Source organism: Emydura macquarii, unplaced genomic scaffold, assembly GCF_026122565.2.
Source record: "Emydura macquarii macquarii isolate MOO-44397 ecotype Brisbane River unplaced genomic scaffold, CSIRO-AGI_Emac_v2 contig_1146, whole genome shotgun sequence".
NCBI lineage: Eukaryota > Metazoa > Chordata > Testudines > Chelidae > Emydura > Emydura macquarii.
In genome coordinates this window covers 6,581,247-6,604,677 of record NW_027131283.1, presented here as the reverse complement: position 1 = coordinate 6,604,677, position 23,431 = coordinate 6,581,247, and the positions used below count along the sequence as shown (strand labels likewise).

Sequence of the window (23,431 nt, the reverse complement as noted above, 5' to 3'; positions counted from 1 at the left end):
GTATGCTTGCCGAGGCAAGGACATTCCAGCACCGTCACGTGCAGTAAGAAGGAACTGAGAGAGGGAGGTGAGGCCGGCAGCGCCCTGTATACCAGTGCATACGTGCGCCACTGCAGAAGGCGCTAGAGCTGGCCCTACAGATTCCACTGAGGGAAAAATCGCCAGCACCAGTGCATGTGGTGCACACACACCACTGATATGAAATGGACATGAGCAAGCACTCGAAGAACTATTAATTTTCATTAAGTTGTAGTTCTTGGTAAACAAAAACAAGTTGATAAAAAGACTGGGACTACAGAGTGATTACAGCACAGGACATCAAGTTGAAGGATGCTTAAGACACTAACTTGGGATTCCGGAGATCAATGCCTAGTTCTGTCAGATTTCCTGTGTGACTGTGGACAAGTCACAATCTCTCTGTGTCTCCGTTCCCTATGAGTATAATGGGGATGATAATATTTCCATTCTCGCTGTCTTTGTCTGTCTCATCTGTTTGGACTGCAAGCTCTCCAGGGCAGAGACCATCTCTTACTAAGTGCATATGCTGGGCTTAGCACAATGGGGGCCAATCTCAGTTGGGGCCTCTAGGTACTATGGTAATTCAATTAAATACATATTAAATAAAATAACAACAACAACAATAATTGTTATCATTTATTATTGAGTCAGGATAACTGGATTCTATTCCTAGCTCTTTCACTGACTTTCTGATTTGGCCTTGGACAACTAACTTAACCTGAGTTTCCCTATATGGGGATAATTATACTTATTAACCTTTAAAAAAAGTGCTTTGATATCCTCAGATAAAGTTGCTTTATTAAGTATAAGGTATTATAAAACTGAACTTAATTTCCATGGTTTAGTCTTCTGATTCTTAGCAGATCAAAAACTAAGCATATGTCTATACTGCAATCACAAGGTGTGAGACCAGTTCATATAGATATACCCAAGCTAACTTTACTCTAGCTAGCTCAGACACTGGAACAGTGACAAAGGCAGTACAGGCTGTACTAGCCCGCATGAAACTCTGAATAATGACTCTGGTGGCTAGCCCATATTGAAGCCCATGCTGCTGTAACTTCACTGCTATGGTACCCAAGCAGCTAGATTCAAGCTAACTCAGATATGTCTACACAAGCTTCTATCATGCCCCTTGATTGCAGAGTAGAGTATCCTTAGAGTATGGAACACAAAATTTGATGGAAGTTTTCAATGGCACAGACAGAATGTGAATCACTGCACTCTTTCATATCACTAAATAGTTTAAAAAATGACTTACAGACAGAATCATTTTTGCCAGTTTCAGGCCAAGTGTGTCTGAACCAATGTCAACTAGTTTATATAATGTCTTCAGAAGCACACTTCGTCTTTTAAATCTCTTTCCAAACATATTTCCTTCTTCCAAGGCTTGATGGAGACGGTTGCAGGCAAGGAAGAGGTTTTCGATATTGTCTTCTATTTGTGGGGATGGAGAGGAAAATCAAGTTAATTATGAAGGTCATCCTTTCCAGAGCAACTCAACAGATACAGACAGAACAACAAAAAGAGATATGTTTGCAAAATACCACACAAAATAAGGCACCCAATCAATTTCGTAGTGTTCTGATACTTTAATACAAGGGTTTACAAGCATTTGGTTGCTTTTTTAAAAACAATAGCTCCTCTTAAGCCAAGTGATTCACAGAGCCAACAGCTACAAGACAAATCAAAGCATTTGAGGATAAGTTTCAAATGAAACACTTTAAAACTTGTTAACAATTAGATTGATGAAATATTAGCTAGGAACACTTAACCTGTGGTGAAGCTGGAAGAATTCATTAAAGAGCTCCACCAAATGCTACAGGCAAAAAGGAACTGACAGCTGAAGAAAGTTATTCTGTCTTTAAATTCAACCCACAGGCAGTCATATGCTTGCTGCTGTACGGGGTTCAAGAATGAATTTATATCTGAGCTTTCCAAGCTCTTATTCACACCGTAGACGTTCAAGATGCATTCAAATGGATGTTTAGTATTATTATTTATAATTCCATAAAAGAGGCATCCCATCTGCTGCTGAGTTTATTTTAAAACATTATTTAAAAACAATACAACAAAAACAATACCTGCATCAAACTACCAGGAAATCTCCAACCTCACCACAACCCAATCACTCACATAGAATCTACATTAGGAGAAAATAAGTCACGTCTCTCCTCTAAAAGTTAATTTTCTGTTTAAATATTGGATTTTTTTCCTTAAGGTTACATTCATATATTATATAAATTATATCATAAACTAACTTGAAATACAGTACTGCCATTATTCACATGCATTTGCACAGGCTGCATTCCTCAATAGAGGCAGAGTAATACCCAAGTGGGTAAAGTAGTTGGCTCAAACAAATACAAATCAGTATTGAATTAGAAGGAAACTCATGTTAACTTCTGAGGCTTACCAAATTGCCCCATGAAAGTGGGCTGGCTGGGTAGGAGTTTTTCAATATTTTCAAAGGATAAAGAGACTCTTTTTATATTTCAGCTATTAAAGAATTTTTAAAAATGCAATCAAACCATACAAGCTAGAACCTTAAATTCTGTATTTTGTAATAGTGAATTTAGCATTCATGAGAGGTTCTAGATTGACAGCAATGGAGAATAAAATGCTTTATTTATCCACAAAATAGGTACAGCTCTGGCAGCATCAGTGCAGGCTTCCCCATCAATAAGCTTCAACCTTGAACCTAGATTATTCCCCTAGACAAAAACTATCACATCATCTATCTCATTTGAAGATTGTGTCTTTGGTATCTCTGTTGAGACAAATAGTTCCAATTGTGGTAGTGGTACCTATGCTGTGGATAGCTATCCACTGAGAACTGGACTGAAGCTACCAATTCATTTTACATAAGTGGATAACTAGAGTAATTTTTCTATTGCAAAGTTTTACAGCTAATAAAGTTTTTCAGCTTTACTGAGTTGGTTGGGGACATATATCAGCATCCACATCACACTCCCCATCAGCACCAGGCCCAAGCCGGGGACGTTAATGATCCAACCAGCAGACCAAATTCAGTGATGAATACTGGTCATGTGCCACCTGCGACACGTTGCACAGACAGTAAGAAGAAGACTGACTTGGACACAGCAGAAAAATCAAGGTCATAATATATATACTGTGAAAATGTCAAATCTAAATATACTTTGTAATCTACATACAATTTTATACCTATCGATGAAATACATACTCCTTGTAGGAGTTGGGGAGGGGGCACATGCATGTGCACACACGGATGTGAATTCCCAAGCAAAAAGGTTAAAACAGTTAAAAATGAGAGTACATATCAGTAACTTGTTAAATGTATAAATATATTACATGATTTATCCCCAAAATAAATATAATAAACCTAGAAATTTCAAAGGCTTCTCTTAAAAGAAGTCCAGCCATGTTATGGTATGGAAATGCACCAACAATGTACCCAAACACCCTTAAATCCACCCTCTACTGATGTCATGAAGTACCCATACAATGATGATTAGTGTATAATAGTATTTGTAGTCCCAGATTCAATTAAATTGAATTAAAGGCACATTAGATTTTCTCCCCCTTCTGGTGTCAACGTAGGCTGGAGTCACTACTGGATTAGTAACCTCACTTCTGGTGTTAAAGGTGCTTTAACTGTGCATTTCTACATCTTAATATGTTTGGATTTCTTTTAAGGTTATATCCCCGATATGTATTTCAAACCTTAACTCCAGTTATTTATAGTTTTTATCCAGGAATTTCCTTTTAAAAGAAAAATATTAAAAATTTCATACATGAACACTAAACAAGAAATCAAAAGAATGTTACTATGTGATATGTCTAATGATTTGAAGATATGTAGTATCAATCTTTGTATATTGCATATTATATGTAATTTTAACTAGGGCTAGATTCAACAGTACATTCTGGCTGCTTTACCCAAATCAGGAGCAGCATAAAACAACCAGAAGGTACTAGTCAGTCAGTTTCCCCCAGTTCCTACTCCCTATATTCCAGTATGCACGCCTCTCCCATAATTTCTCTCTCCTTCCCACACTTCACATTTCCCTGCTCACACTCCTCCTCATTTCACATCCCCTCCTGCCCCACACACCTATGGACATATAAACACACTAATTTCTCCCAACTTCCCTCTCCTCTGAGTAGATCTAGCATAATAGGTAATGTTGAAAAATATTCAGATTAATGATTATTTTCTTCTATTATTCATAACTGGAAGCTTTTCTTCATTGGAGGCTGAAAAATAAATGTTCTCAACAGAGTTTTATAAAGATCTGACTGACCTATTTCAAAATGACTGACATCTATTGTTCTGAATAACAGCCATAGGTTGCTCAAAGGGAAGATGGTAACCCCCATCTCAAAATGGCTACTACCCGCCATTGGGAACAATGGAAGTGAGGCCATTCTGCCCTCAGGGAATATGTTGGCCCCTATCGTCAGAGGGAGCTCTTCTGTAAAAGAAACTTTCAAGTTTTGAAGAATATTTGCAAAAAACAAGCATTAGTCCTAATTTTTTTCCAAATGTATCCTATTTGTAGGGTTTCAGACATTTCAACCATATACAAAGTTTTAAGAGACTGTATTATCATAATCGTTTGGGACAAAAAATGGTTTGACACACAGTGCTAAATGTCTTCTTCTTAAAAGACACATTTTAAAAATTAATTTTAACTCAAACTAACTGACCTGTTTACTTGTAAATTCTAGAAAATTTATTGTGTACTCAAAGAGTAACTGCTGTAATTTTGGGGAGAATAAACTTATTATTTATGTGCTTTACTGTAACATCTAGGACTCCCAATCATGGATCAAGATCCCATTATGATAAGTGTAAGACATAAAATGGATACAATGAGACAATATTGATCAAGATGATAGGCAGGGGTGTCAGCATATCAGCAGTCTAACTGTTAAATTTTTTGTAGGCATCACAAGGAAGGAGAATTTTAAGGAGAGATTTGAAGGAGGATAATGAGTTAGTTTTGTGAATGTTTACTGGGAGCTGTATTTTTCAAACATAATAAAGCTGCATGTCTGCTTTTAGTGCAAAACTCAACTCAGCCTTAAATATGGAACCATGACAGGCACTTCCATAGTTAATATGAAAAATAAATGCATGTTCTGAGCACAAATTCCTGTAATGCTCTGAAGAAGTTTCAGAACTTCTCACAATACTCATTATTTCCACACTGCCCCTTGTATATTCCTAATACATATATGTTTCTGTATATAAGAAGACTGGAACATTGGGCTAAAGTCTGCCTGGCCCTCATGTAGGTGTGTCTTGGAATGGGGAGAGGAACGGTTCAAGGAGCCACCTCCTGCTCTGTGCAGTCCCTAGAAGAGTCAGTCAAAATTGCAATCACTGCACTCAACAAAGTGCAATGCCTATTCTACTTCTACTCCCTCAGTGACACCAGACAAAGCAAGGTCATGATTCTAACCCCATCTCTACACCAGCCAATACAGCAGGAGTTGCATGGGACTAGGAAAAATAAATTAAAGCTCATTAACAGCTGCACTCTGCATGCTGGAGAACTGAGGGAAACAAAATTCCCTGTGTTGCTACCCGTGGGGTGGTCAAGTTGTGCATCATCCCCAACACTGAGCTTTGCAAAATGGCTCAATTTGTCCTTAGCGAATAGAGAAGTACTTTTTTTTGTCTCATAACAGTCATCTGAAGGGAGTCTGATAATCATAAGGGTTTAGATAATAATCAAGCTCAGAATTTTTTCAAACACAGATTGTCAGTTTTGCACATGTATTTTGGGAGAGGGAAAAAGGAAAAAAGGCTTGCTTATTAATATATCAATATCCAGAACCAAATATATGACGTAAGTAAATTCATATGTGATTAGCTGAAAGAATTTGAAATATATGATTGTATACAACAAAAAGTAAACAAATATTGCTTTACTAATAGATCCATTCATGTAATTAAAATTATGGAATTCCAGTACTTGTTTAGAAATAAATACTGTAACTGCTGTGAAGGCCCAAATAAGGAAGTATAGCATGCAACTAAAGGAGGGAATGACTGTGATTTTAGTTTTTGTCAACAAGAACATTAAAGAAACAGCAAAATTGTTACTCTCAGTGCTTCATAGTACTGTATTCATCAGTCAATTGGTGGAAAGGACTGAAGACTGATTTTTAAAAAGGGAAAATAATTAGACTATTTAAGAAATTAAAAATACATTATTGTTCTAATATATGCAAGTGTAGGATCCACTCCATCTCTATGCTCTAGAGAATCTTTTTCTCATTTTTCACCACCATACCACTCTCCAAACCCTCTAACTAGCTGACTTCCCTTAGGCCACCTTAATTTCAACTAAGAGATGGAACAGGTGGCAGTTTTAAGCTTTCTGTCCAGTGCCCTTCCTTAAATCATCTGATAAAAGTGTGACATACAGGCAGAGTGTATTCTTTATGCCTTAGAAAATGATTAAGCTTTTTGGGCCACTTTCTCCATTGCCTGCACTTATTTACATGTGTGCAAAGTTTGTGTAAAACAATACTCTGATTTTGCAATATTTTATACACAAGATTGACCAGATGTAAATGCAGCATAGAATAAGGCCTTTTAACTTTACACCCACTCCTAACCTGCCTATGAAAGACAACAAAAGGTGTCTGCATATATTTCCACTGAGAGAATGTTATTTAAATATTTAATTAAGGAAGGAAAATAACAACAATTTTGTATAAAAGCAACTTTAAATAGGTTGACTTGCCTATGGAAGAGTGAGGAAATTCAAAATTAATCCTTCCTGTCCATACTCAATTTGCTCTGTAAAATATGTATTTGCTATTACTAAAATATCTAAGAAATGTTACCTACCATTCTCTAATTCATAGACAATTGGCAAAATCTTTACATTCCAGTAGTTTTCTTCCTCTTCTGTTTCATTTACTCTTGAGTCATCTTCTGAGCCTTCAAAGTACATTTAAAACATAGTCATATATTAGGTGGAAGTTTTATCTGCAGCACAAATAAGCTTTTACAAGTATTTTATGCACTAAATTAACTTTGAAAACATTGCAATTTGCAAATTTCTGATTCCTCCAATCCCAATTTTTTTTTATTTAAACTTTCTCAAAAACAAACCCTTTTAAGAGAAAATCAGATTGGATGCTTTTCTAAAAGGTATGCTCTTAGTCAATCAGAAACCGAGGATCAAGATCAAGACTTGATAAAGAGGCACTGGTGAAATTCTCTGGCCTGTGTTATGCAAATCAAACTAGATTATCATAATGGTTCCTTCTGGCCTTAATATCCATGAATCTATTACCTAGGTTTGCAAAAATGTGCTAAATAGCTTATTATAGGATTATTATAATAGTGGCCAGATGTCTTCTTTGATTATAGGGATATACGTTTGAAGTAGGAATGGAGAAAGGATTGTTTCCCTCAAACTCAAATTCCATTCTTCACATCCTCCATCCAAAATCTAGCAGAATAACCTGGACTAGGAGTAAAATGCCCTCACATGATCTGTATAGTGTTAATTATAGCCAGCTGATCAGAATGCTCAATAGAGAGTTTGATAATGTTACCCCTCTTGACCCAAGCAATTGACCAATATTTGCTGTCTCATAAGTTGCTTCCATTAGGAGGAGAGAGTGATGAAAATCAGGATTATTCTTTGAGGCAATCATTATTTACAAATATTAGTCCATACATATATGTTAGGCATAGTATACACACATTAACAGGTATTATATGCATGGTATTAATATAATATACATTATATATATATTTATAAGTGTTGAGAAGTTATGCTAACTGAATGTATTATGCTATCCCCACAATTCTGTTCACCCATGTCAAGTATATCACAATACTTTGCAAAGCTAAAGTTAGTTTTTTAGAAAATAGGAAACTTGTCAAAGGCAAAATACATTAATGTTTTTACCCAGTAAAAACTGGAGTGGTACCTCCACAGACTAGGACATGGAATACTAGTATCAAAAACAATGATAAGGAAGGTACAGAACAAGGTAAGGAACTGGGACAAACTAGTGAGTTGGATTTTAATGACACGTAAAAGAGTTTTGTAACTTGTCAAACGAATTTAAGATTTAAAACAAACATAAGGAAGTACTTCTTCATACAACACACAGTCAACTATAGCACTTGTTGCCAGGGGATGTTGTGAAGGACAGATGTATAACTGGGCTAAAAAAAGAACTAGATAAGTTCATGGAGGATAGGTCCATCGATGGCTATTAGCCAAGATGGTCAGAGATGCAACCCCATACTCTGAGTGTCCCAAAATCTCTGAGTGCCAGAAACTGGGAACGGAAAACAAGGGATGGATCACTTGATAATTGCCTTGTTCTATTCATTCCCTGTGAAGCATCTTGCACTGATCACTCATGAAGACACCCCTGTCCACTACAGCTCTGTTTCTGACTGGCCTTTCAATGAGGCCTGTATTTTGGGTGATGGCTCCTATTGTTTCAGCTATCTTGCTACAAAAAGGAACTTAATTGTTTCTTACATTTATCCCAAATGAAAGGCAGCTGTCACACCCACTGGCTTCAATGAGGTTTTACCTAACCTCTATTGTAACACTATATATCCAAAAACAGGTGAGGCTCACAAACGTTAGGTTTGTAATATCAAGATATATCTTCACATTACAACATACAAAACAAATATTTCTCTCTCAAGACTTAAGCTTAGGGCTGGTCTACATTGGCGGTGGCAGTCGACGGGAGAGACGCAAGTGTAGTGTTTGTTTGCAGATGGCATAGCTGCTTCTCTGGAGTACTTCAAAACTGAAGTGGAGATTTTCAAAAGTACCTCAGGGATCTAGAAACACAAGTGTCATTGATTTTCAGTGGGATTTGTGCTTCTAAATCCTTTAGGATCTTTTGAAAATCTTACTACTGGCTCCAATGGTGACATCTTAAAGGCAGCAGTTGGCTTGTTCTCTAGGAAAAGATTTAGAGAGGATGGCTGCTAAAGGAAAGAAAGAGGATTTTGTGAAGATTAAAAAACAAAAAAAATCCTGTTGCTAAGCTCCTGAGAATTTTCTTGTAACTTCTTACTGGCTAGTTTCAAGCTGAAAGATCTGTAGTATATTATTTTAGCTAATGGTGAACCTCAAATATCTGAGAATTTTCAAACGTAATATTTTGTCTCATTTCTTCCATTAATATAAAATATTCTTAAAATATTAACCATAGCCCAGAGGAGCGCTACCAAACTGGTGACTGGAACCTGAATCTTTGTTTTTCACTTCCCAAATTGACAGGAACTAAGAGCAGTGTGGAGGTGGGCCATTTGGCTCTTAGGGGAATTTTGGAAAAAATATCTCTGAATTGGTTTACAGCAGTGTCAACTGATCAGAAGCATAACTCATTGAGTTGCTATCTTCTTGGCTAGAGAATAACATCACTGAGCAAACAAAGAGTAGAGTGTACATAATGAAAACCAAAAACTAAACAATGAAGGTGCAGTGAGTTCTACCAAATCCCCTGCTGCCGTGAAACTTGTGGTTTAGACTCCATCACATTGTCCCACTCTGAAGATCCCCAGCCCTGAGAAAGATGGGAAAGAAGACTTTTACTACATGACAAAAAGACAGACAGCAGCTGGGTGTAGTTAGGAAAATAGGAAAAGAGACTCTAAAGGAACCAAAACCAGGAATCAAGAATTATTCTTCATCGGGTATTACCTGATTTTGCATTTTAAGGAATGTCCTTTTTTTAGGATAAAAATTTTAAAAGTGCCTACATGGGAGCCTCCATCCCAGGGCTAGTCTACACTACAGAGTTTTGTCAACAAAAGTCAGTTCCAGCAGGGAATGGGAAGGGGAGAAGCCCTGGGCAGCTTCCCCCTGGCTCCCAGCAGGGAACAAGGAATGGGGGGGCAGGATAGCCTGCTGGGAGACCGGGAGCCTGTGGTGCAACCGGGCTCATGGCAGGGAGTTGCGAGACAGAGCTCTCAGCTCTCCCATACTGCCCCTCTTAGGTTGGTGGAAGTGCTTACGGTGAAGACGCACACTACCAACCCAATGAGCCACTAGCCACCCCAGTAATTAATGTAATCTTTGTAGTGTAGACAAGGCCCCAGTGTTCTGTGAGAACCAGTAGATACTGAGAAGCATTTGATCTAATAAAAAGTATGCTTTCAAGCAATAATAATTAACAAATCATACAGTAGGAATCAAATACGATTTTTCTACTCTAAATAAAACATTCAATGTATGGAGTGGTGTTCACAAAAAATTGTCCCATATGTATACATAGCTATAAATATAGATATTTATTTTTTTGCATACAGCTGTCCTTATATCCTTAAATATTTAGGGAGTTTTGCTCAACTATAGACTATTCTGTCTACTTACTTTAAACAACTTAAAGCAACAGCTGTTCCTGTTTCTAACCAGGACTTGTCATTAAAGGCATTGGAGAGGATTAAGTTGTATGGAGCTGAGATAACAGCAAAAATGACTTTTTTTTGCTGTTAAGTTATTTTTCACACATGCAATATGGGATTAACAGGCCTTTTTTAAGTAAAAAAAAATCACAAAATATTTGTAATTGTTTAGTTCCTTTGGGTTCAGAAATCAATATACTGGGCCACATCTTCTGGTTTCCACTGATGTCTTTGTGAAAAAAGGGTTGGAATCAGTATGGGAAAGTCCTTAGCTGGCACAGTGACTGTTCCAAAGACCACTGAAGTCAGTTGGAGTCTTTCTACTGACTTCAGTGGGCTTTGGATCAGGTCCATAGAGATGGTTCCTACACTACCTCCCACTATCATCCTTGCATTGGGAGTTTTCAGAGAATGAGAGGGGGTTTGGCTGGAACACCAATAAGTGCTCTGGCTATTCTCTCCTGGGAGACAGCCTCTAAGGGCTAATGTAGAGCCAGCATGCAGCCTCCGTGCATTCTGCTGAGGAGAGACTGGATGTAACAGGGAATGTGGGTCATTGTCTTTAGTAAATCTTGTGGTATGTGCCTCTTATTCCAAGATTATTCAAGCTCTGTTGTAAATCAGTCTTTTTTGGTCTCAATGTTTTAATCACAGAATCCAAAGAAACAGTAGTTTCAACAAATGTATAGTTCAAGACTACTTTCAGGATTTATTTTTTTAAAAAATGTCTGGAAAACAAAATCCACACATGACTTTGCTGAATAAAGTGATCCAATCTGTGAATACCAGAGTATTAGACAGACATGGTGGGTGAGGAAATATCTTTTATTGGACCAACTTCTGTGGTGAAAGAGAGAAACTTTCAAGCTACACAGAGCTCTTCTTCAGGTCTGGAAAAAGTACTTGGAGTGTTACAGCTAAATACAAGGTGGAACAGACTATTTAGCATAAGTAGTTAACATAAATTCTAAAGGACCATTCAAGGCAATTCATCCCATTAATACCCCTGCAGTCATGGGACGAAAAAGAGGGGTTAGTAGTTTACAGATTATTGTAATCTGCAGTCCTCTCCACCTTCCCATAATTCCTAGTGGCACCAAGTGTCAAGTTGCACAGTGAGATAGCTGCCCATAGCTAGAGCATCAACTGTGGGCGCACTTTGGCAACACGAGTGCTGTGTGGACAGGCACAAGTATTGTAATTACAGCGCTTTTTGATCATTGCTGTAACTTGTGTTGACAACACTTTCTAGCGTAGACAAGGCCTGAGTATCCTTCCAAAACCTGAAGAAAAGCTCTGTGTAGTTTGAAAGCTTGTCCCTTTCACCAACAGAAGTTGGTACAATAAAAAATATTACTTCACCTACTTTGTCCCTTTAATATCTTGGGACTAACAATGACTATGATGACATTGCAAACACCAGATTCCTTTTCTGATCAGAAACTGTTTCCTGACAACATGTGCAAACTAATGTAAGAATCTGCACAGTTCATTCATTGTATAAATCTTAGTGTAGTTATTATTTTGCAAGAACAGAATAAAAAATAGAATAATAAGATGAAGTTACTTATCTTGTGCAGTAACTATGATTCTTCCAGATGTGTGTCCCTATGCAGGCTCCACTTTAGGTGCATCTGCGCCCTCATGTTGCTGATTGAAGAACTTTGGCAACAGTCCATCCCACCCTCATATGCACTGCTCCTCGCCTGCTACGAAGAACTGTTGTTACTGCACAAGGTGAATAACTTCCTCTTCTTCTTCAAGTAGTGTGTCTATGGGTGCTCTACTGTAGGTGACTCCCGAGCAGTACCCACCACTGGAGATCAGGACTTTGGAGTAAAATCTGATACAGGCAATAGTACTGCAGCACTGAATTTGGTGTCTGCAGCCAAATCCCCCAGGATGGCATTGTGTTTTGCAAAAGTATGTGCAGATGCCCAGGTAGCTGCTCTGCAGATTTCTGATATAGGGATACCTTTGGAGAAAGTGACAGATGAAGAGACTGACCTCGTAGAATGAGTGTGTATTGAAGATGGGGGAGCTACCTTATGCAATTGGTAAGGGATCTTAATACAGCTGGAGGCCCACTTAGAGAGTCTTTGAGCTGAAAATGCTGTATCTTTTGATCTATCTGTAACAGAGAGGAAAAGTCTTGGAGACTTCTTGAAAGCCCTTGTTCTGCTGAAATAGGCCAAGGTTCTTCCCATGTTGAACATATGGAGGATGGCTTCCCTATTATCCTCACGAGGTTTAGGATAAAAGACTGGAAGATGAATAAACTAATTCATGTGAAATGCAGAAGTCACTTTGGTAATGAACTTTGGATGTGGTCTAAGTGTGATCTTGTCCAGGAAGAATACAGTAAAAGAGGGATGTGCCACCAAAACCGCTATCTCTCCTAGCCTTCTGGCAGAGGTGATGGCAAAGAGGAATGCCATCTTCATGGAAAGGTGAGTTAGCGAATATGTGGCCAGGGGTTCAATTGGCAGTCTAGGCAGTCCTTTTAACACTAGTTTGAGATCCCATTGGGGAATGGGGAGCCTGGGTTGTGGGAAGAGGTTTGTTATGCCCTTAAGCAACATCTTTGTAGTTGGGTGGCAGAAGACTGAGTATCTTTCTACTTGCTGGTAGAAGACTGCAATTCCTGCCAGATGAACCTTCAGCAAACTAACAGAGAGTCCCAATTTCTTTAAAGTCAACAGGTAGTCTAGGACAACCAGTAGGTGGCTGCAGTAGGGATGGCATCCTTGGGCTGGCACCAGATTTGGAACCTCTTCCATTTCTGAATGTAGGTACGATGAGTAGTTCCCTTTCTAGTGCATGAGACAGCACCTCCTGTACCTCCTCAGACCAAGATGTCTCTATGAGCTGGAACCATGAAGAAGCCATGTTTTGAGTCGCAGAATCCGCAAATTGGGATGAAAAGTGCATCTCCCATTCTGCGACAGGATGTAAGGAGTGATCAGGAGAGTCATCAGTCTGTCTGGGCCAGGTTGGAGCAATCAATATAATGATTGCTTTCTCTCTTTGTATTTTCAACAGGACCTTCAGTAATAGAAGGAATGGGGGAAAGGCATAAAGAAGGCCCTTGTCCCAAGGAAGGAGAAGAGTGTCGTCCGATCCCAACTCTGGAGCAGTACTGAGGACATTTCTTGTTCTGGTAAGTAACAAAAGTCTATTTCCAGTGTTCCCCATTGTCGGAATACGTCACGTAGCATCACCAACTATCTCCCATTCGTGGTCATGTGAGAATTTGCAGCTGAGACTGTCGGCCGTTGTGTTGTGTATTCCTGGTAGGTAGGCTGCAGATATTAGTAAGTTGTGGGAGATGCAGGAGTTCCATAGTTTTAGTGCCTCTACGCACAGGAAATGAGTCCTGACACCTCACTGTAGGTTTCTGTAATACATGCAGGCCATGTCGTCTGTCATTACCCTTGTCTTTGATCAGTGAGAGGAAGTGAGCACATGTGTTTCTGATCATTCTGAGCTCAAGCAGGGTGATGGGGAGGCATGTCTCTGTTGGAGACCATTTGCCGTGTTCTGCAACCATTGAGATGCACAACCCATCAGGAGAAGAGAGATGGGGAAGATTGAGCAAACAGGATTCCTGTACAGACATTTGTTGGGTCCTTCCACTAGTCCAAGGATCGCTTGACCCTGGTGGGCATCAATAGAAGTTTCTTTATGTTGTCTCTGTTCAGCCTATTAACAAAACTGAATCTTGCTTAAAGGCATCTCAGGCGTAATCTGGCATGAGCAATAACCAATGTGTCTGCGGCTATGTGCCCCAGAAGCTGGAGGCAATATCTGGCCAAAGTTTGTGGGCTGGACTGTACTTTCTCTATCAACGAGGAGAGACTGAGAAATCTGTGATGTGATAGGAGCGCCTTTGCCTGAGTAGAGTCGAGGTTGGCTCCTATGAATTTCAGCATCTGTACTGGTGTTAAGGTAGATTTTTGTTCATTGATCCTTAGGCTCAGATTCAGAGACAGGTCCTGTTGGCCTAAGTGACACGTAGGGCCTCTGTGAAGGACTGTCCCCTGAGAAGGCAATCGTTCAGGTAAGGATAAATCATGATGCCTTGACAGCATAAGTGGGCCACCACTACTGGAAGGATCTTGGAGAATACCCTGGGGGCCAATGAGAGGTCGAAAGGGAGTACTCGGAACTGGTAATGTTCCTGGTCCAGCATGAATCTGAGGTAATGCCTGTGACTCGGTATGATGGAAGTGTGGAAGTATGCATCTTGAAGGTCAAGGGCCAAGAACTAATTTCCTTCTTCTAATGATAGAATGATCGTTGATAGGGTGACCATCTTGAATTTCTGTGCTTTGACATATCTGTTGAGCGCTTTTAGGTCCAGTATGGGTCTCTAGCCTCCCTTTTTCTTTGGTATCAGGAAACAGCAAGAGTAGAAGCCTTTGCCTCTGAGATGTATGGGCACAGGTTCTATAGCTCCTACGCTGAGGAAAGGGTTTACCTCTTGACGTAGTAGACTCTCGTGAGAAGGGTCCCTGAAGGAGGACAGGGAAGGGTATTTTGGAAGGGAGAAGGGAGTAGATATGGATGGCTTACCCATTCTGGATTATCTCCAGTACCCACTTGTCGGAGGTTATCTGTTCCCAGGTGCTGCAGAACAGGGTAAGGCAGTCTCTGAAAGGACGGTCAAGGTAGTCCAGTGTGAGGTTGCAAGGAGAGGGTGTTCTACTAGCGCCTCAACTACCTTGTAAAAACTGATGCTTCAAGGTGGAGGGCTAAGATGAAGTAATTTGAAATCCCTATTGCTTTCACCCAGCCTCTGTTTCTTCCTCTGCGGCTCATAAGGTCTTTGTGATGAGTTCCGAGACGTGTATTGTGATAAACTGAGCTTAAAGAGTGGCTGAGGGATGTATTTTCTCTTGTGGGCCGGCGTGTATACCTCCAGGGATCAAAGAGTCACCTTCAAATCCTTCAGCCTGTGAAGAGACGCGTGGGTCTTCTCAGTGAATAACTTTGTCCCCTCAAAAGGAAGATATTCCACCATGGTTTGGACCTCTTTAGGGAAGCCAAAAGAATGCAGCCACAAAACCCGTCTCCATAACAATGGTGGTAGAATTTGAGCATGCCACCATGCTGGCCGTGTCTAACGTGGACTGAACTGGCCCTCATTGATTATGGCCTTGAGTTGGTCTTTATGGGAATCCAGAAGCTGTTCAATAAAGGAACCGAGTTTCGTATAATTCTGGTAGTCATATTTTGTCAGCAAGGCTACGCAGAACTGGAGGGTGACTGATGAATATGCCTTTCAGCCAAACAGGTCCAGACGTTTCCCAGCTTGGTCATATAGGGTGGATTTAAACTGGTGCTGGTGGCCCCTAGAATTAACTGCATCTACAATGATGGAAGGCTGGTAGGCAAATAGAAATTCCGTGTCCTTTACCAGCATGTAATACTTTTTGTCCACCCGCTTGCACGTCGGCAGGACGGATGCAGAGGTGTGCCATATAACTTTGGCAGGGTCCAGAAGTGCCTCATTAACTGGGAGGACCACTCTGGCAGAGGTGGAAGACTGTAAAATGTCCACCAATTTGTGGTGAGGCTCAATCACTTCCTGCAACTGTATTTGCTGAGCGTCTGCCACCCTCTGAGCTATGTCTTGGAATGATTTAAAATCATCAGCCGTGGATGGCAGAGGGGACACCACCACTTGATCTGGTAAGGACAATAAGAAATGAGCTTGTGAAGTTTCTTCTTCCTCTGCCTCCGTCCCAGCTTCCTTCCACAACTGTTCAGGGGGCTCTGAAGCCTTCAAAGCCACAGCTGAAGGTGGGTGCCTCCTTGCCTGTTGGTATGCCACACTAGGGGGCTGGGGAGACTTGCTGTCTCTGAACCTGCCAAGGGCCCCAACATGGTCATTGAGGGTAGAGGGCTGGTGGCTGGTACCATGGTTGACCAAACCATGGAAGCTGAGGTTTGGAGAGACAATACATCTGGTGCCCATAGCGAAATTTGTCCCATATGGCAGGTCAGAAGAGCGGTGGGAACCCAAGTCCGCTCGCTCATTTTATGACTTCGACAATGAGAAAGGTGGCGTGCAGCAGGGAGATATCAGCGAGTCCAGTTCTCTGGGATAAATTGGTGCCAGAGGCCTGGTACTGACTATGGAAGAGGGAAAGGAAATAATTCTTATAGCATCATAGAGTTAGAAGGGACCTCAGGAGGTCATCTAGCCCAACCCCCTGCTCAAAGCAGGACTAACCTCAGCTAAATAATCCCAGCGAGGGTTTTGTCAAGCCGTAGCTTAAAAACCTCTAAAGATGGAGATTCCACCACCTCCCTAGGTAACCCATTCCAGTGCTTCACCATCCTCCTAGTGAAAAAGTTTTTCCTAACATCCAACCTAGACCTCCCCCCCTGCAACTTGAGACAGTTGCTCCTTGTTCTGTCATCTGCCACCACTGAGAACAGCCTAGCTCCATCCTCCCTGGAACCCCCTTTCAGGTAGTTAAAGGCTGCTATCAAATCCCCCATATTCTTCTCTTCTGCAGACTAAACAAGCCTAGCTCCCTCAGCCTCTCCTCAGAAGTCTTGTGCTCCATCCCCCTAATAATTTTTGTTGCCCTCCGCTGGACTCTCTCCAACTTCTCCACATGCTTTTTGTAGCGGGGGGCCCAAAACTGGACACAATACTCCAAATGTGGCCTTACAAATGCCGAATAAAGGGGAATAATCACTTCCCTCGATCTGCTGGCAATGCTCCTACTAATGCAGCCCAATATGCTATTAGCCTTCTTGACAACCAGGGCACACTGCTGACTCATATCCAGCTTCTTATCCACTGTTACTCCAGGTCCTTTTCTGCAGAACTGCTGCCTAGGTCGTTGGTCCCAGTCTGTAGCTGTGCATGGGATTCTTCCGTCCTAAGTGCAGGACTCTGCATTTGTCCTTGTTGAACCTCATCAGATTTCTTTTGGCCCAATCCTCCAGTTTGTTTAGGTTCTTCTGTATCCTATCCCTACCTTCCAGGGTATCAACCACTCTCCCTAGCTTAGTGTCATCTGCAAATTTGCTGAGGGTGCAATCTACCCCATCCTCCAGATCATTAATGAAGATGTTGAACAAAACTGCCCCAGGACCGACCCCTGGGGCACTCCGCTTGTGACCGGCTGCCAGCTAGACATGGAGCCATTGATCACTACTCATTGAGCCCTATGCTCTAGCCAGTTCTCTATCCATTTTATAGTCCATTCATCCAACCCATACTTCTTTAACTTGCTGATAAGAATACTGTGAGAAACCGTATCAAAAGCTTTGCTAAAGTCAAGGTATATCATGTCCACCGCTTTCCCCACATCCACAGAGCCCGTTACCGCTTCATAGAAAGCAATCAGGTTGGTCAGGCATGACTTTCCCTTGGTGAATCCATGTTGACTGTTCCTGATCACCTTCCTCTCTTCCAAGTGCCTTAAAATGGATTCCTTAAGGACCTGCTCCATGATTTTTCCAGGGATTGAGGTGAGGCTGACCGGTCTGTACTTCCCTGGATCCTCTTTCCTCCCTTTCTTGAAGATGGGCACTATATTTGCTTTTTTCCAGTCATCAGGGACCTCCCCCAATTGCCACGAGCTTTCAAAGATAATAGCCAATGGCTCTGAAATCACATCAGCCAACTCCCTCAGCACCCTCGGGTGCATTGCATCTGGCCCTATGGACTTGTCCAAGACTATTTAGAAAGATTGGACATACACCTGTTCCTTCAGCACTGCAGGATGTTCACCTCCTTCCCATTCTGTGCCACCCAGTGCAGTAGTCTGGGAGCTGACCTTGTCTGTGAAGACAGAGGCAAAAAAGGCATTGAGTACCTCAGCTTTCTCCACATCCTCTGTCACTAGGTTGCCTCCCCCATTCTGTAAGGGGCCCACACTTTCCCTAATCTTCCTCTTGTTGGTAACATATCTGTAGAAACCCTTCTTGTTCCCCTTCATGTGCCTTGGTAGCTGCAACTCTAATTGTGCTTTGGCCTTCCTGATTTCATTCCTGCATGTTCGAGCAGTATTTTTCTAATTCTCCCTGGTCATCTGACCAAGCTTCCACTTCTTGTAAGCTTCTTTTTTGTGTTTAAATTCACCAAAGACTTCTTTGTTAAGCCAAGCTGGACTCCTACCATATTTGCTATTCTTTCTGCACATCAGGATGGTTTATTCCTGTGCCCTCAATAAGGTTTCTTTAAAATACAGCCAGCTCTCTTGGATTCCTTTCCCCCTCATATTAGCCTCCCAGGGAATCCTGCCCATCAGCTCCCTGAGGGAGTCAAAGTCTGCTTTTCTGAAGTCCATGGTCCGTATCCTGCTGTTCTCCTTTCTTCCTTTTGTCAGGATCCTGAACTCGACCATCTCATGGTCACTGCTGCCTAGGTTGCCACCCACTTCTACTTCCCCTACCAAATCTTCCCTGTTTGTGAGCAGCAGGTCAAGAGAAGCACGGCCCCTAGTTGGTTGCTCCAGCACTTGCACCAGGAAGTTGTCTGCAACACTATCCAAAAACTTCCTGGATTGTTTGTGCTCTTCTGTATTGCTCTTCCAGCAGATGTCAGGGTGATTGAAGTCCCCCATGAGAATCAGATCTTGTGAACTGGAAACTTTCCCTAATTGACTGAAGAAAGCCTCATCTACCTCGTCCTCCTGGTCTGGTGGTCTATAATAGACACCCACCACGACATCACCCTTATTGTTCTTTCTTCTAAGCTTAACCCAGATACCCTCAATTGGCTTATCTCCAGTTTCATACTGGAGCTCAGAACAATCATAGTGCTCTCTTACATACAGTGCAACTCCTCCACCCTTTCGCCCCTGCCTGTCCTTCCTGAACAGTTTATACCCATCCATGACAGTGCTCCAGTCGTGTGAGTTACTCCACCAAGTCTCAGTTATTCCAATCATGTCATAGTTTCTTGACTGTGCCAGGACTTCCAATTCCTCCTGCTTGTTTCCCAAGCTTCTTGCATTTGTGTATAGGCACTTGAGATAACTAGCCGATTGTCCTACTTTCTCAGTATGAATCAGGAGGCCTCCCCTGTTGCTCCTTCCGCTTCTTTGTGGTGTCCCACTTCCCCACTTACCTTTGTGCTTAGGTCTCCATCCCCCATCGAACCTAGTTTAAAGCCCTCCTCACTAGGTTAGCCAGCCTGTCTGCCAAGATACTTTTCCCTCTCTTTGTTAGGTGAATCCCATCTCTTCCTAGTAATCCTTTTTCATGGAACAACATCCCATGATCGAAGAATCCAAAGCCCTCTCTCCGACACCACTTGTGTAACCACGCATTTACTTCCGCAATGTGACTGACCCTACCTGGGCCTTTTCCTTCAACAGGGAGGATGGATGAGAACACCCAACATACCGTCAACCTGTGGAACTCCTTGCCAGAGGATGTTGTGAAGGCCAAGACTATAACAGGGTTCAAAAAAGACCTAGATAAATTCATGGGGAATAGGTCCATAAATGGCTATTAGCCAGGATAGGCAATGATTGCTGTTTGCCAGAAGCTGGAAATGGGCAATGGGATGGATCGCTTGATGATTACCAATTCTAATCATTTCCTCTGAAGCACCTAGCACTGGCCACTGTCAGAAGACAGGATACTGGACTAGATAGATCATTTGTCTGGCCCAGTATGGCTGTTCTTATGAGAGATCTGTCACACACCAGAATTCTGGCAGTGTGGATAGTGTCAGTACCAGTGGTGAATGTCGGCACCGAGAGGCTTGCACTGATGTAGTTGAAGATGTAGACCTGGCCATAAGGTCTATTGGTGCCATGCACACAGAGTTGGTGCCAGTGCCGATGTCTATGCCAACATAGCCTTCCCCAGGACTGATCTTCTATATCTTTCATGCCCCTGCAACACCAGTACTTCTTTGTGCATGCCCATCGGGTCTTCGGGTAGACCGACTTGCTCTGTAGGCTCAGTATCATGCGTGCCCTGGGTACCAGCATTAGGCGGCTTCGGCACCAATGATACCAATGGAACTGGAGATCACTTCCGGTTCAATTGGGGCTCGCTGTGGGGTCTCACAGATCTTTTCTTAGTGGTGAGTGATTCATCTCTTTGGGAACTCCTGCCTTTGAAGTAGAAGATTGCAGTGAGAGTTCTCACTGGGACTCTGGGGGCTGAAGGGCCAACTCCATGAGCAGGGGTTTGAGCCTCTCTGTCTTTCCTGGATCTGGGTTTTAGCTGCTGGCACCAACCACACCACTGTAGATTGTGCTCTTCTCCCAGGCAGTGAACGCACTGCAAGTGTCCATCAGTCCCTGAGATAGATTCCTTGCAACTGAGGCACTTTTTGAAGCCTGGAGAGCCAGGCATACCCTTGTCCAGGGGAGTCCTCCCACACACACCAAAGTTGGCAGGAAGCAAACCCTTTCTTCTTTCCCTCCCCTTTATTTTTTGGCATGGCCAACAAAAAACAAACAAGGTAACAAAGGAAAAGACTTCAAGGGAAGCTAAAATTTACAGAACTAAAGGGAGTTAACGATCCATGGAGGAATGGCTCTTAGCTCTCTCTCTAGCCAGGGGCAGTTGAGAAGGAAGGGAGGAGAGAAGGGAATGCCCACGCACACTGGCTAACCTCATGGCAGGCGAGGAACAGCACATGCGTTGACAAGATGGACTACCACTAAAGTTCTCTGATGAGCAGTGTGGGGGCACAGACACACCTACAGTGGAGCACATATAGGGACACTACCTGAAGAAGAATGTAGGAATTAAGAGGCTTTCTTCCTGGGATCAGTGTCTCAAGCCTTAAACATGTGTCTGTGTTGAGAGCATTTGGTTGGTGAAACAAGGAGGATTAAAATCCATAACTGACCATTTTAAATGGTTTCACTTCTAAAAATCTATATTCTGTAGTTTAATTTTGATTCTCTACTATATGTACCCATTGTAAAATCTATTTATAATATCTATTTCTAGGGCTTATGTAAAATGGTTGCGCAGCTGTTCCATGTGAAATATACTTGACAGAAAGGATTTTTAAAACATTATTTCCTTTGCAGACTTTTTTCATTTCCAAATGAAAGGAGTTGATAGTCTTGTTTAGGTTCCAAATGAATCAATAGCTCATTTCACAAAACACTGCACAGAATTTGCCATGAAGGGAAGCTCTGCTCTGGACAATGTAAGAGAACAGAGGTGAAACATGAGTATTAGAAAAACTCACAGTACAGCTTCCTGCCACAGTCTAGATGCAGATGAATTACTTTTTTCCCTCCCTTATGATTCTTATACACCATCCCTGAATTTATGTAAAGACTTTGATCTTGCAAGCATGCATACATGTAAATTTATGCACCTGAGTAGTCCCAATGAATTGGATTATTTGTGTGCATGTGAGGGTAAAAGTTCACATTGAAAACCAAAATGTGCTGTAAACTAAATATGCTATTCAGTTTTCATCAGAGCACAGAGTAGCCTTTTTCTTAAATCTCTCACATACATCAGAAAAATATACAATCCAAACACCAGAAAAATATACAATCCAAAAACCAAAAGTCATATATCATTGCAGCCAGGTATTTTCATAATATATGTTTCCAGAATACCTTTAGAACGCCTGAAAAAAATCACAAGGAGCCTTTAACATGCAATATCAATCCAAACAACAAAAATTAGAAGCACAGAATGTTGTGATTATAAAAAAGGCAACAATATAAACAATAAGGCTTTGTATTTCTCAGTCTTGGAAGATTTTTTTAAAAGTGTTGGTGAAAATTAATAGTTGCAATTGCAGCACTTAAGTGATGGTCCTGAATCTTCTGTGTAAATTATGATTCAACAGGATATGGATATTCAAGCAAAAAGTTTGCTGTCTCAGTGGTTTATAGGTCTTAACCACAGCTTTGCATTCTAGTCACAAAAAATGACACTAATCGGTCTACATTTATTGGTTGCTGTTTTTAGCATGTAAACACAAGAGCCTTAGCAACACTGAGCTTCAGAAAGCTATATACTACCTGATTAATCTTTTTAGCCTCTTTACAGAATACCCTCTGGCTGGAACTGCACTAAACTTAAGATGCACTATGTCCTCTCTAAAATGTTACAGTTAAATGTGTACTGATTAAGTCATATTTGAAAATATCTACAGTTCAGTGAAAGATTTTCTTTTTGTTTTACATTTCCCCTTTGATTTGGGTACTTCTGAGTTGATATTTGTATCCCATAATTTATTCTGGAAATAGCTGAAGGCCAAATATGTTTCTGACCTAACAAAGCTCCAACATTTTATTTTATTAACAGGGCTCTTAATCAACTACAATTGAAAATAAATAATGTTGCTAGTTCATATGGCCTCTTTCATGGAACATACAAATTTATGATCAACATCATATGAACAACATGATCAACAAACTACTGATCACTTCCTGTAAAAAGGATGGTTACTTACCTTGTAACTGCTGTTCTTCGAGATGTGTTCCTCATGTCCATTCCATTATAGGTGTGTGCACACTTCCATGCACGGTTACCAGAAATTTCTTCCCCTTAGCAGAACCCCGAGGGCCGACTTCGGTGCCCCCTGGAGCCCCACGCACATGCCGCAGTATATGAGGCATTGCCAGCCCTACGCCTGCCCCCCCCCCCCCCCCCTTCTTTCCGCCAACTCCAGCAGTGGGGACGGGGGGTGGGTCATGGAATGGACATGAGCAACACATCTCGAAAAACAGCAGCTACAAGGTATGTAACCGTCTTTTCTTCTTCGAGTGCTTGCTCTTGTCCATTCCATTATAGATGACTCACAAGCAATATCCTGGAGGTGGGCTGGAGTTACAAATGAGCTGCCTGCAACACTGCTCCTCGAAACCCGCGTCACCCCACACCTGCTGGACGATAGCGTAGCAGGACGTGAAGGTGTGTACTGACAACCATGTGCTGGCTCTGCAAATGTCTTGCGCAGGCACTCTCGCTAGGAAGGCTGTAGACAAAGCTTGAGCTCTGGTTGGGTGTGCTGTGATCATCCCCGGAAGCAGCACCTTCGCTTGC

The 23,431-nt window shown here is 41.5% G+C and overlaps 1 protein-coding gene across 3 annotated transcripts in view; it reads right to left on the bottom strand.

Moving 5' to 3' along the window:
* ARMC2 (armadillo repeat containing 2) overlaps positions 1 to 23,431 on the bottom strand; it is a 134,775-nt gene that overhangs the window by 63,885 nt on the left and 47,459 nt on the right. For all 3 annotated transcript variants that reach the window (XM_067546567.1, XM_067546568.1, XM_067546569.1), the window contains 2 exons: positions 6,869 to 6,961; positions 1,280 to 1,455 (listed from right to left, as the gene is read on the bottom strand). In XM_067546567.1, the coding sequence (XP_067402668.1) occupies positions 1,280 to 1,455; positions 6,869 to 6,961 (269 nt within the window). The remainder of the gene's footprint in view (positions 1 to 1,279; positions 1,456 to 6,868; positions 6,962 to 23,431) is intronic.